This window comes from Hirundo rustica, chromosome 5 (genome assembly GCF_015227805.2).
Source record: "Hirundo rustica isolate bHirRus1 chromosome 5, bHirRus1.pri.v3, whole genome shotgun sequence".
Taxonomy (NCBI): Eukaryota; Metazoa; Chordata; class Aves; order Passeriformes; family Hirundinidae; genus Hirundo; species Hirundo rustica.
This window is the reverse complement of record NC_053454.1, coordinates 6,026,745-6,038,778: the sequence shown is the minus strand read 5'-3', so window position 1 is coordinate 6,038,778 and position 12,034 is coordinate 6,026,745. Positions and strand designations below refer to the sequence as shown.

General features: G+C 38.1%; 1 protein-coding gene across 10 annotated transcripts in view; it reads left to right on the top strand.

Annotated features, from left to right (window-relative positions):
- The window catches only part of CTBP1 (C-terminal binding protein 1), a 237,482-nt gene that overhangs the window by 203,280 nt on the left and 22,168 nt on the right, over positions 1–12,034 (top strand). For all 10 annotated transcript variants that reach the window (XM_040063732.2, XM_040063733.1, XM_040063731.2 and 7 more), the window contains one exon: positions 8,320–8,464. In XM_040063732.2, the coding sequence (XP_039919666.1) occupies positions 8,320–8,464 (145 nt within the window). The remainder of the gene's footprint in view (positions 1–8,319; positions 8,465–12,034) is intronic.

Below are 12,034 nucleotides of genomic sequence, written 5' to 3'. Positions count from 1 at the left end.
GCAGTGAAAAATTGCTATTTTTCAACAATCTTTAGAGGAATATTTGTATTTTAGTTCTGTTTGAATAATATGTTATTTGGGAATGGTCCTTTGCTAAATATAAAATTGTTTTCACGGGAGGTTATGAAATAGAGAGTTGCATATTTAAAGCAGAACCAAAAATGTTCATGTATTTATGAATGCACATTCGTGGCCATACTAAATGATATTGCCCTGTTAGATGAAATACAGATTTTGATTAGATAATAAGAAGAGCTACTGAATTAATAGGCTAGCAGGTACAGATATATTTGACATGAAGTTGCAGGGAAGCAAGCTGGAGTCTGGGAAGTTTAGGATGGGGTTTGAAAGGTGATTGACATTGTTTGATAACTCTTAGGTGGGTGGTGGTAATGGGGCTGGGGTAAAGATGTGAACCAAGAATCAGATGGGAAGGGAAGGAGTGAAAGACAGCAGAAGGATGTCTAGGAAAGTAGAAACCCATTTTGACTCAGCTTGCACAGTTGTGGAGCCTTAAATACAGGGGTGTGAGGAGTCAGAGTTTAAGAAATTAACATTTTGGAACCTGCAGAAGGGATTTCTGCTGGTCATGAGAGTCTCAGGGACAAGACAGTGCTTTAAAATACTATGTTTTCCGTTTTTCAGGGAAATAAAGGGGAATCTATCGCAGCTTGTGAGACAGCAAAGTACAAGCTAGGTAGTTTTTCATAGAGGAGCAAGGAGGCTGAGAGATTTTAACACAAAGGAAGGTGGAAAACATGTGAAGATTTGAATGCCATTTATGTGCAGGGTCGAAAGCAGGATTTTAGCAAATACCTTACTGTGTGTGCTCATTCAAGGAAGTTTTCTCCAACTGGGCAATTCCTGAGTTGCAGTTCTGTAGCAATTCCCTTCTGCCAAGCATTCCTTTGTCAATCACTTTTTATGGCTGAGGAGATTAAACTGTGGAAAATAAGTAGCAAGTTTTAAAGTTGCAAATAAATAACGACATGAAGTAGAAGGTGAAGATCCTAGGTCAAAGCGTTTGTTCCCTATTCAACTGCTTTGGAAAGCAACTTTGATGGTAAAGATACATTGTCCTCCTTCTAAAAAATCAGGCTGCCAGTGCTTAATGAATATTGACATTTACTGAGAGTGACCCAGTGTTTTGAAATAACTTTGTAGTTAGAGTTACTTATCATACTTCCTCAAAAATCTACTCATGTGTAAGGTTCTACTGGTTTTTGTTTTGTTTCTTTGTGTCCCATTCTCCCTCGAAAAAACAGTTTATTTTCAAGCCAGCCTACAAGGCTGCAATAGATGTTTTTATCCCTTAACCCCTGAGTTCTGTTTTATTGTAGATGTTGCATATGGCTGTGTGAAGTTGAGCTTTACGTTTATCAGACTCTTATCATGGCATAACTGGGAGTTCGGTTCATTGCATCCTATCAGAAAACTTCTGTCATTTAGGGTAAAAATATTTTAAGATTTCAGTGTTTAAATTTCTTATTAGAGATTGCATTACTGTCTGTAAAAGTTACTCACTGTGCTTAAATTGGCTTTTATTTTACAAATAAATGATGTGTAAATAAGTTCTCTCAGTAACTATCTAAGACTGCTTCCAAGTGTACACAGTGTTTTGGTTTGTTCTGCCAAAAATACAGTTGTTCATCCAGAAAAATTATTTAGAAACACTTAGCTTGCTTCCATCCTCATTCCAGATCAACTTTTTTTTTTCAGTATCTCATGCTCCCTTGTCTGTTTGCCTCTTTTTCCCAATTCCTCTTAGTTTCGGTGCCATTCACAGTTTCCTGCTTTTCCTGGCTCCTTGGCAGCCTACCCAGCACTCTGATTCCTGCAATATTGCTGCTCTTTTCCACTTCTGTACCTCTAAAGGCATAACAGACTCAAGCACACCCTTGAGGTCTTTGTGCTGCCCAAGATTTTTTTGAGTTCATGTTCTTTGCTTTTTGGGCTTCCTGACCTTTGCTGTGTGTTCTGTAACATGGAAGTGCTGTGTAGATCGAGAGGGATAAATGTGAACAATGTGCAAGAGCTGGTAATAGGCGTCTCAATCAAGAAGAGAGAAAATAGTGATTCTTGCAAACTCAGATGAAAGACCGGAAACACAACTGATTAGGAATGGTCCTTAAAACAAAAGGTACAGGCTTGAAAGAAGTTAAGAGTTTATTTGAAGCTGAGTGTGTTTTGTCATTCTCTTTTTTTTTTGTAATTGTGTGCTTTGCTACATGCTGTTGCAAATCAGGTAGAAGAAAAAAGTGTGTGATTGTTTGGTTTACAGCTTCAAGCATTTACCCAGTTGACCAGAACACTGATGAGAGAAGTGAGTAGTCATTGGATGGAGGTGGGACCAGTCTGTTGGGTAAACCTGTGCCCCAGCCTTAGCAGAGACTGGGCTGGAATGTGTCAGATCCTCTGACTCCTGTTTTCTGAGCACAACATAAAATCATTTTCCAAAGGATACTGCATTTCCATATTTGTAGTTTTCAGTTAAAAACATTAAGAGCTGAACTTCTGTTCAACAGAACCTAAAATTTTTCAGTCACACTTGTACATAGGAATTAAATGGAGAAACAGTTCTAGTGACGGCAGTTTTATCAAAGCCCATTTCAAACAGGAGCTGAAAAGTGACAAATGTCTTGAAACTGATACAAATAAATTCAGAATGGTGCTGTTGTTCAGCTCTTTGATTAGTCTGTGTTACAGCAAGGGTTAAGTGAGATAATTTTTCGAGCTTCCAGTTCTTTGTTTAGCAGTAAAGCTTGTGTTTACACCAGCAGTGCTGTTTATATTCATGATGCAGTTGAAGCATTTTAGTTTTCCATCAGATTTAAATTCTCAAAGAACACAGTTTGAAAGGAACAGCCTTGTTCTAAACAGTACTGTCTGTTTGGAAATAAGTTGTCACCTCGGAGCTGATCCAAAACCTTGTAAATGTACTGAAACCGAGTGAGCTTTGGATCAGACTCCTTATGAAAGACTTTGGGAAAAACTGGGTTGAGTTTTCACCAGTGACTTCTATAACTCCATAATATCGTTTGGTACAGATGTTCAATCTGGTGTAGTGTCTGATAGACTTGACCTGAATTCAGCCTTATGAATAGCCACAATTCAGCCCAATTAATAGACAAGGTAACACACAGAGCTCCTGTTAAAGGTTTTTCATTGAAGCCTTTTATTTAGTAAAAATGTTTTCATAGTCTGTATTCTCAAATTGACTTCTGTCATTAAAACTGCATGTAATGGTCAATAAATCCTGGGTTGGAAAACTGGCTTCAATCTAGTATTTAAAAGGAAGTTGTGTATAGACTATACAGGTTATTTATGTAGTTGTGTGTCTATTTGTGTGGATATATTTTAATGTTAATTTTTAGAAGTCTAGAAATGCACTATCATATATATATGTCACATGTATATGTATGTAGTTTATATAGTGTATGGATATATAGGCTTTTAGAGAGTGTGTTTTCAGGAGCCTGCAAGTAAGTTTTGTTTATGTTTGTGTAAAATATTTGTACTTGTATTTATGGACAGTATAAACTTAAGTATTAATGTTTAGGGTCCTCACTAGAGAGTATCCTGGCTGAGTAAAGTTTATATGAAATAGCTGGGTTACTGACAGTGCCATGGATCATAGGAACCTACCAGGGAGCTGAGAGCTTGTAAAGAGAAGCAAGAACTTGTAAAAAGCAACACAGTATAACAGCTTTGGAGAGCCACTAAATACCACTTGAGCATGCTGGCTTTTCTTTTTAGCTTTAATGGTGTTGGTGTCACATGGACCCTTTGCAGTGTTGTAGGGAGGCTTTGAGAGTAGCTCCAAGTCTTTGCAGCCTTCCCCATGTGACAGACTGTTGGTTACAAATCCAACGTGCATCTGCTTTTTGCAAGTTAAATAAGGCAAGGCCTACTCAGGTTTTGGTAAAGTACATTTGTTCCACCCAAATGTGCAAAATATCTCAAGTCTGTTGGTGACACTGGAACATTTTTTTCTTAGAGATGACACATCAAACTTCAAGTCCAAGAAATGCAGCGCTTAATAGTTTCTAGAACCAGATTAAATACAGCACTTTCTAGTGATGATTTTTGATTTTAAGGTGGATACCTTGTCATATTCGGCTTGTAATTTATAATTATTTTTTTTTAATGTCTCTGCATTGAATTACTATGGCATTTTATGTACTGTATTATGTTTCTGTGCTCTGGATTCCATCCATGAGTGTCTGGGATCAGCCTCTCATAGTCAAATCTCTAGAAGTGTCTTGAGATGCTCCAAGAAGAGGAGGCCTTGCTGTTTAGTTCTTAGCATGTTGTGATATATGCTTTTGTAAAAGTAAGCAAGATGCTCAGAGTTCTTCCCCAGCTAATGAGATGTGTGTGTCACAGTGGTGACTCAGTGATGTTTGGCCTGATGACTACTCTGGTGCTGAAAGAAGGGAGGAAAATGTAGATGGGAAAACATTTAGAATGATTTCAACCTTGGGTAATCAGTATTCAGGATTTGTTAAGTTCTTGGAAATAGAAATGTCTCCTACTACTGTGTCACCTGTTCCCTAAGAGCCTTGGTGAGCTGGCATGTTGTGAAAGCAGAGTAGTCATTTGGAGGTTGAAGAACAGCAGAAAGACCTGTCCAAGCTGTTGTGATGGGAAAAGCTGTCAGCTCGTGGAATAGGGGATGAAAAAGACTTTCAACAGTGAGCTGTAGTTTAACCTGGAAGCAAGTCTGAAGGCACAGAAATCAGGCAGGTGAGCTGCATAATCATTTGCTAACAGAAGGAAGCCAACTCATATCCCACGTTTCAGCTTTTGCCTCGGATCCTTTCTTCCCAGAGAGCACAGTTGCAGTGTGATGAAAGCAGGAATGGCTGTTGGAGGAACACAGCTCCTGACTCTGCTCATTTTCTGTCAGGTTTTTCCATTGCCTTTCCTCACAAGAAATCATCAAACAGCATGGTCTGACTGCCACATACTCAGGCTGGTCTGGAATTTCTGCCTCTCCTGCTATCTCGCTTACAAGTTTGATCTCCTTGTAATAAAATTGTTCTTGAATTTGTTAAAAATTCCATCAAGTTCATTATGGCAAATGATGGAGAAAATTTGCATATTCTCCCTGATTTTCTCAGTGCATCCATCTCTTCCATTAAATCATCAGTAAGTTACTTCTGTGCACAGATTTTTTTTTTTTTTTCCTAAAGATAATTTAGTTTTCTGGAATTGTTGATATTTGTACTGGATGTCAGTTTCATGTGTTCAGTTTTAGGTTAAGTTTGGTTTTACTCGTTGAAAAACTTATCAGACTTCCTTGTGTGCATTTAGTATATATAATGACTGAGAATATAATTAATGCAGGTAAATCCAAAATACAGAAACTTCCACTGATTCTTTAATCTAAGTAGCATTATTAACATTCACCAATACTGAATGTTTCTAACTTCAGATTTTCTGCTATTATTTTCTGCCTTTTTGGCATTTTTTGATCAATGTCCAGAAGCAAAAAGCAGTAACATAATTAAATGATCAAATTAATGTGATAAAACACACTTGCAGGGTGTTACATTTTAATAGTGGATTTCCTTGCTAACTAGCCCATAATCCTAGGAGAGGCTCAGTCACTAAAAAGAAATTCTAAGAGATTTGTCACTTGTATTTGCTTGTTCCATATCCCATATGATGGGTAAATAACTGCCTGTGGAAATGGCTAGTGTCAGCATTAAGCTATAGCTAGGAAATATTTTCCCTTTTATTGAACACATTCCCAAGCTTTCCAGTACTCTTCTGTCTCCTCCTAGTGCCAAGCCATAACCTAGATGGGCCCAAAAAATGTGTCATAATGGGTCTACACCAAAGCTCTTAGAGTCCAAATGCCAGAATTGACTGGCTAAGTTAATAAAATATGCATGATTATGAAATGAAAATCTGCTTCCCGAAGCGAATCATTGTGATACTAAAACACAAATGTCTGAGCCAGTTCAGCTGTGCTTTAACCCCTGCTGGTTGCAGTCCTTAAAGCAATGGCAGCTCTGCACCCCCAAAGTACACCCAGCACTGGCCTTTTCCAGTCTGGGGGTGGGGGCTCTGACTGTCACAGAGCCTTAGAGGTGTGTCCTTGGAACTTCTAGGCTTCTTCATTTTTAGCTCATCTGACAGCTACACAGAGGATGTTTTCTCCTACAGCACAGGCATCCAGAGCAACCTTGGGAGGGATGGGGGAAAATAAATAATACAACACAGAATAGGGGACACGCCTTGTTGGAGACAACCAGGATATCATAACTTGACCTTGAGGCTTCAAGCAACAAGTGCTGCAACTGAATTGGAAGAAATTTCCACGTCACTGAGCCTGGTAGATCCTTGAAAAAAAAGATTATTTCAGCCTCTAGTGGGAGCAGAAATAAGCTAAGGGCATTTTAGGTGGGCTCTGTGATCCTAAGAGGGACTGTTTCTTGTGTAGGGTGCCTCGGGCTTGGTCCCTGCCCACTGTAATGTCACTGGAGAAGTGAGCCCAGTAAACTGTGTTGGGTTTTTATTAAACCTGTGTAACAGCTCAAGGTAACACATTCTGGTGATTTCAGTCTTTCTGATTCGGAACTGCTGGATGTAATCTCCAAAGGACTTGTTTGCACCATTAAAATCAAGTTTTGTGTGTGTGTAATCATTTTATAAGATCAGAGCCTACAGCTGGTCTTTGAATTATGTTGTAGCTGCATTCTTGAAGGATGTGTAATTTGTAAATTTTTTTTTTGCAGTTCTTACTAGTTAATGCAAATTCTGCTCAAAGGAATCTGGTCTTTATCTGAGTTAGAACTGAAGTTCTCAGTCCAGAAACAGATGTTGAAATAGCATAAACAATCCTGTGAAGTATTCAGTAATAAGTGCTTTTCTTTAATTTTCTGTGGCGTTTGGGTTTATTTTATTTTAAATTTTTTCTTTATGCGTTTTTAAATACTGCTGCAGATCCTGGGTTCCAGCAATTGTAATCCTCTGTGTGCAAGACTGCTTTGCTACAATAGTTTTTTTTAAAACACATGTATGTTGATTATTAGGAAATGCTCATATGAGCAGAAATAATTCATATGACAGAGTCTGTACATGTACCAGACCCAAAAGTCTGTTGAATAAGAAATTTAGAGCCTCTGCAAAACTTTTATGTGAAGTGTGTCATAGGAATCTCTTAAAGTCATTACAGCTGGCTTAGCTACTGAAATGATTTCTGCATGTTTTGTGTCCCTAGAATGATTAGAATATTAGCTAGGGCATTGAAGGCATGAGCACAGGGAAGTGTTGTGAAGAAGTAAAGTCATGCAATTTGCATATAAAGAGGAAAATGCTCTCTGCTATCTGAAAAATAAATTTATATCAGCTGTGTGGGGCAGTGTAACTGGTAGCAGAATTCAAAACTGCTGGGCATGTCTGGCTCCCTTTTCCACACCCCTTCCCTTCTCCCTCTCCCTGCTCCACACCCCTTCTTCTTAAGTGCTCTTGAGTAGGTTGGATGCACTCTAATATAATTTACCTTGACAGGGGTTTCTGACTATCTTTTATTTTGCATTTTTGTTGCTCTCACAAGTTTTAGGGGGTTTTGTGCAGCATTTTTACTTTATGCAAATTTCTTATTTCTCAGAGGCTTTGGATTTTCCTGAATAGTGTCAAGTTTGGCATCTCAGTTAATACCAATTTATGTGACATCCAGTTTTCCATCAGCCAGAGCTTATTTTCATTGTCAGTAAACTGAGGAGCAAACACTTCTGTTCTTGTGAATGAATTGACCAATTTCAGTCTCTGTTGTCGAAGGGGTTTGTGTTCACTGAATGTTTTCTATTCAGGTATCAAGTGGTATTAATAGGGCAGTGAATGCCTGTACCACTGTGCTTGTGAAGAGATACTGCTCTGTAACTCCATTCAAAGCTGAATGTCAGCTGCCTAAGCATAAAATACTGTGTGTGGGGAGCGTTTGCTCCCGTGTTGTGCTGCTTCTGTGTGTGCAGATACAGTCCAGCAGCACCTGTATTTGGGATCTCTACTGCAGAGCATTTCCTGTGGAATGAGGAGAGTTTTCCCTCTTTATTAAGAACACAGGTACAGATCAGATCACTCCGATCTGTTGAAGCTGTTCCCATCATGCTAGAATGGAGACTTCAGATGAAAAAGGCTTACCAAGGGGCTGGGAGGTATTTGGAAAAACAACCTTTTAATGAAAAACAAACCGAATCTGTATTTAATCCTTTTACTGTCTTTTATACTTGAAAATATGTGTATGAGATTAAGCTGAGAATCTGTGAAAGAAAACAATAAGTATTTTTTCTTCCATTTTATTTACAGGTACTAAATGAAGCAGTGGGTGCACTGATGTATCACACTATAACTTTAACTCGAGAAGACCTGGAGAAATTTAAAGCACTTCGAATAATTGTCCGAATTGGCAGCGGTTTTGATAATATTGACATCAAATCTGCTGGGGATTTAGGTATGGCTATTACAAACTTGATTTTGCATCTTACACTTGCCTCCAGAAATGGGATAGCATCTAAATCTTTGTATTAATGTTTTCTGTGTATGTTATACTAGCGTCATATGTAAGCTGTATAATTTTCTCATCAGAGTATAAAACTCATTATGGAGATACTAGCATTAGTTAATTAAGTGATAATATTAATAGCTTTGTGGCAGGATGAGAATCCACCTGCTCAATATAAACCCAAGGAGTAAGGCCATAATTTTTCATCTCTTTCTTTTTTACCCCAATTGTATATTTTAATTACTACCTCTGTAATTCAATTACAAAATATAATTCCATAACCATGGCATACTGCCTCTGTTTCAATAAGGAGCTGAGATCATTAGCAACTGTCTGAGATTTATTTATGATGCATGAGATTTAATACTAAACCACTTCATAAAGCAGAAATACTGATTTTATAGAAGAATCAGTTGTTGCATTTTCAGAATAAATTCAGCTACTGGAACTATGAAGAGATGGTGCTTGACATTTGAAGAAAAAAAAAACAAAACAGTCTGATCTGCACTTTTCTTACTTTAGGTTAAACTGTCTCCTACCTGTAATCTAAAGTTCAGCCTACCACTTGGAGTAAAGATTTTCTTTGTTTCTTTTCCAAGGTTGTGGAGACCAAATATGTTTCTCGTTGTGCTCTGGAAAGATCTTGGAATTCATTTCAGTGTGACAGTGTTTAGTCGTAGCAATAGCCCCACTGATGCAGTGAGGAGCTGTGGTGTGGTCTGTTTATCAGTTAATGATAAAAAAAATACTCACCTGTTGTAATGGTGGCAGAGCCTTAAACACTCCTTGCTGAGTTTTATAAAGAACAGGTCAGGGCTGAAAGTGTGCAAGGCTGTGCTTTGCCTGCTTTAACTGGTGCCACAGTCAGACAGTCAGTGTTGTGAGCCTCAGAGAACCTGTGTGTGTGGAGAGATTAGCCTGGGGTAAAATCCTAGATCAAAAGCCGAAATGTAGGTGCAGATCAAAGGCTCAGACCAGTCAGGAGCCCAGTTTGTGGAGAAAATCCCTGATAAGAGGAAGATCTTTGGAGGTTTGCTGGCTGCCTCTTCTGCAGGTCTCTATGCTGGGGTGTAACCTGAGTTATAACCTCAGCACAGCCACATAATTCTTCAAGCTAGAATACACAGCAGATTTGGGAAATTCTTGTTCATGTGAAATGCTGAATGGCCACATTCATCATTCAGTTCCTGTCTTGTGATTAGACTGACTTATAAAGTTAGGGTCCAACCTGCTTTTGTATCCCTTAATTTACAAAATATTATTGTCCACTGTCAGAAGCCAGTAAATGGTAGAAAGATTACAGTAAAATCTCTGATTTTAGTATTTAGTTTGGGTGAAATGGCTGGAATGAAATATTTGAGACAAAGAGCCTTCCATTTGTTGAACTGGTATAAGTAATACAAATCTTAAGGAGGTAATGTGAGAGTGATCTGCTCTTTATAAAAGGCTTTGATTTGCTTTTGAAGTGTAGATTTAGACCAGAGTCCAACATATCCCTGAACTCACCTGTAGTAACTTCCTGACTTATTTTTATACAGCTGGCACGGGGGGTTGTTTACGGCTTTTCCTATTAAGCATTATTTTATATTAGCACTTTTAATCTTCTCACAAAGCATGAAAATACGTGTTTCTTGCATAAAACATGCTTTTTCTCCACTTTATTAATAGTTGACTAGAAAATACATACAGGCTGTGGGTGTAGCTGGATGCAAGTGAAGCGGGAGCCCAGGTAAAGCCTGTTGACTCCTGCATTTATCAGCATTGAACCTGTGCACAAAATCACTGAAAGCAGTGGGGAAAGGGAAGGGAGCATTGATTGATGGATGTGAGATGAGAGAGTGTTGTCTTTTCCCATGTGAAATGTCTCTTCATTTCCTTACCTCTCTCTTGCTGCTTTCTGTGGTTCGCTGTGTCTCTGCCTTTCAAAAATGAGCTGCTTTTAAAGTTAAAGAAAAATATGGAAAAATAAATTCCTACCGTTCAGGAGAGAAATTATCTGACTTCTGTTCCCTCAGTTTCCTGAGGAAACCTATTAGGGAAGAAGGTATATTATTCCTCTTCCCAAATACATAATATAATTCTTTAAGCTCCCTTTAAAGCGTAATTTTGTTGATGGCAGGTATTAGGAGACACATTTATTAAATTTACATTGCCATCTAAAACCTGCATTGTTGCTCCATGAAAAAGACCTTTTTTTGTATAAACAAATGCAGGTGTTTAATGTGAGGTACTTAGAGGGATGTTGTTTTTCAGTCCTTCACCTCTCCCTCCCAGTTGAGCTTTTTCCCCCATTTTTAAAAACGGTGAGTTTCTTGCTACCGTTGATGTTAGCAGGATGCTAAGCTTAATACTCCAGCAAATGTTGCTGGTATATCTTCTTGTAAGTCTTAAGGGCAGTGACTCAGCAGACAGGCTTATCTCTGCAGCAGAGGAAAGAAAAATAGTTCTGTAAATCCCTTGTGCTGGTTTTTAGTGATGTAGAGAAAACTGTAAAAAAGTACTCGGCAGCAGAATAAAGGCATTTGAATGTAAAGCATAGATAAATATAGTATGAGCTTATTATTTATCATATTACTATTGATGCTGTTTTTGAAGACAATGTTTATTCTTCTTCTTTGCTTCCTAACATACTCTGGCATTAGCTGAGGACTTACTGAATATTTAGTTGTGTAAAATCCCAAACAGTGAAAACAGGTTTTGGGTGCTTTTAGGATACAAAATGCTTTTTTTTTTTCCTTCACCATGAAATTATACTGTGTGCTGTTTGTTGTCTCAGTCAGCAGAACTGAGACACAAACATTTGTGGGAGCTGATGATTAGAGAGAGAACATGCAGAACATGGAAAGACTGAAGAGAGACAAGTCAAAAAGGACACAAAGTTTTTCAAGCATTTTGCTTAACTGCTGTGTATTGAATACTAAAAGGTAAAAAGCAGAATGGGATAACCTGCATGCAATTACAATTGCTTGTTGCTTCATCTGTTTTTTGAAGTAAAATAGGCTTATTGTGAGTCTTGAATCAATAATCCACCTTCCACAATTTTCCGTGAAAGTCTGTAACACTTTAAGCTGCTTGATGTTATGTTAGTTTCAGCTGGTAGCTTTTCACCTGTTAGGAACATGGACTTACTTGGCATTACATTACCTTTATATGCAGAAGCAGATTTTGCATTTTCCTATTGACGATTAGATGGGTTCCATTTGATGTGGGGGACCAGGAAATGCCTGGGGTTTTGTCAGTTTTAATTTAAAAACCCCTGTTCAACGTGTAACTGATTGTCCTTCCCTGTATCATGATTACTTATACATGATTGTAGAATTGCTGACAGTCATCCTGTGAAGGCTTTATAAGAGTTGCTGTCATTATAAATTATTTTATCTTTTTAGTGACTTGCATAGGTAGCTTTTGGGAGGGTATTAGCTCAGTGGTGGAAAGCTAACTCGCACAATTAAACCTATACCATGATCATTGACCACACTGTTGAGAGCAAGGCAGATTTCTTTTTGCTATTCAAAACAC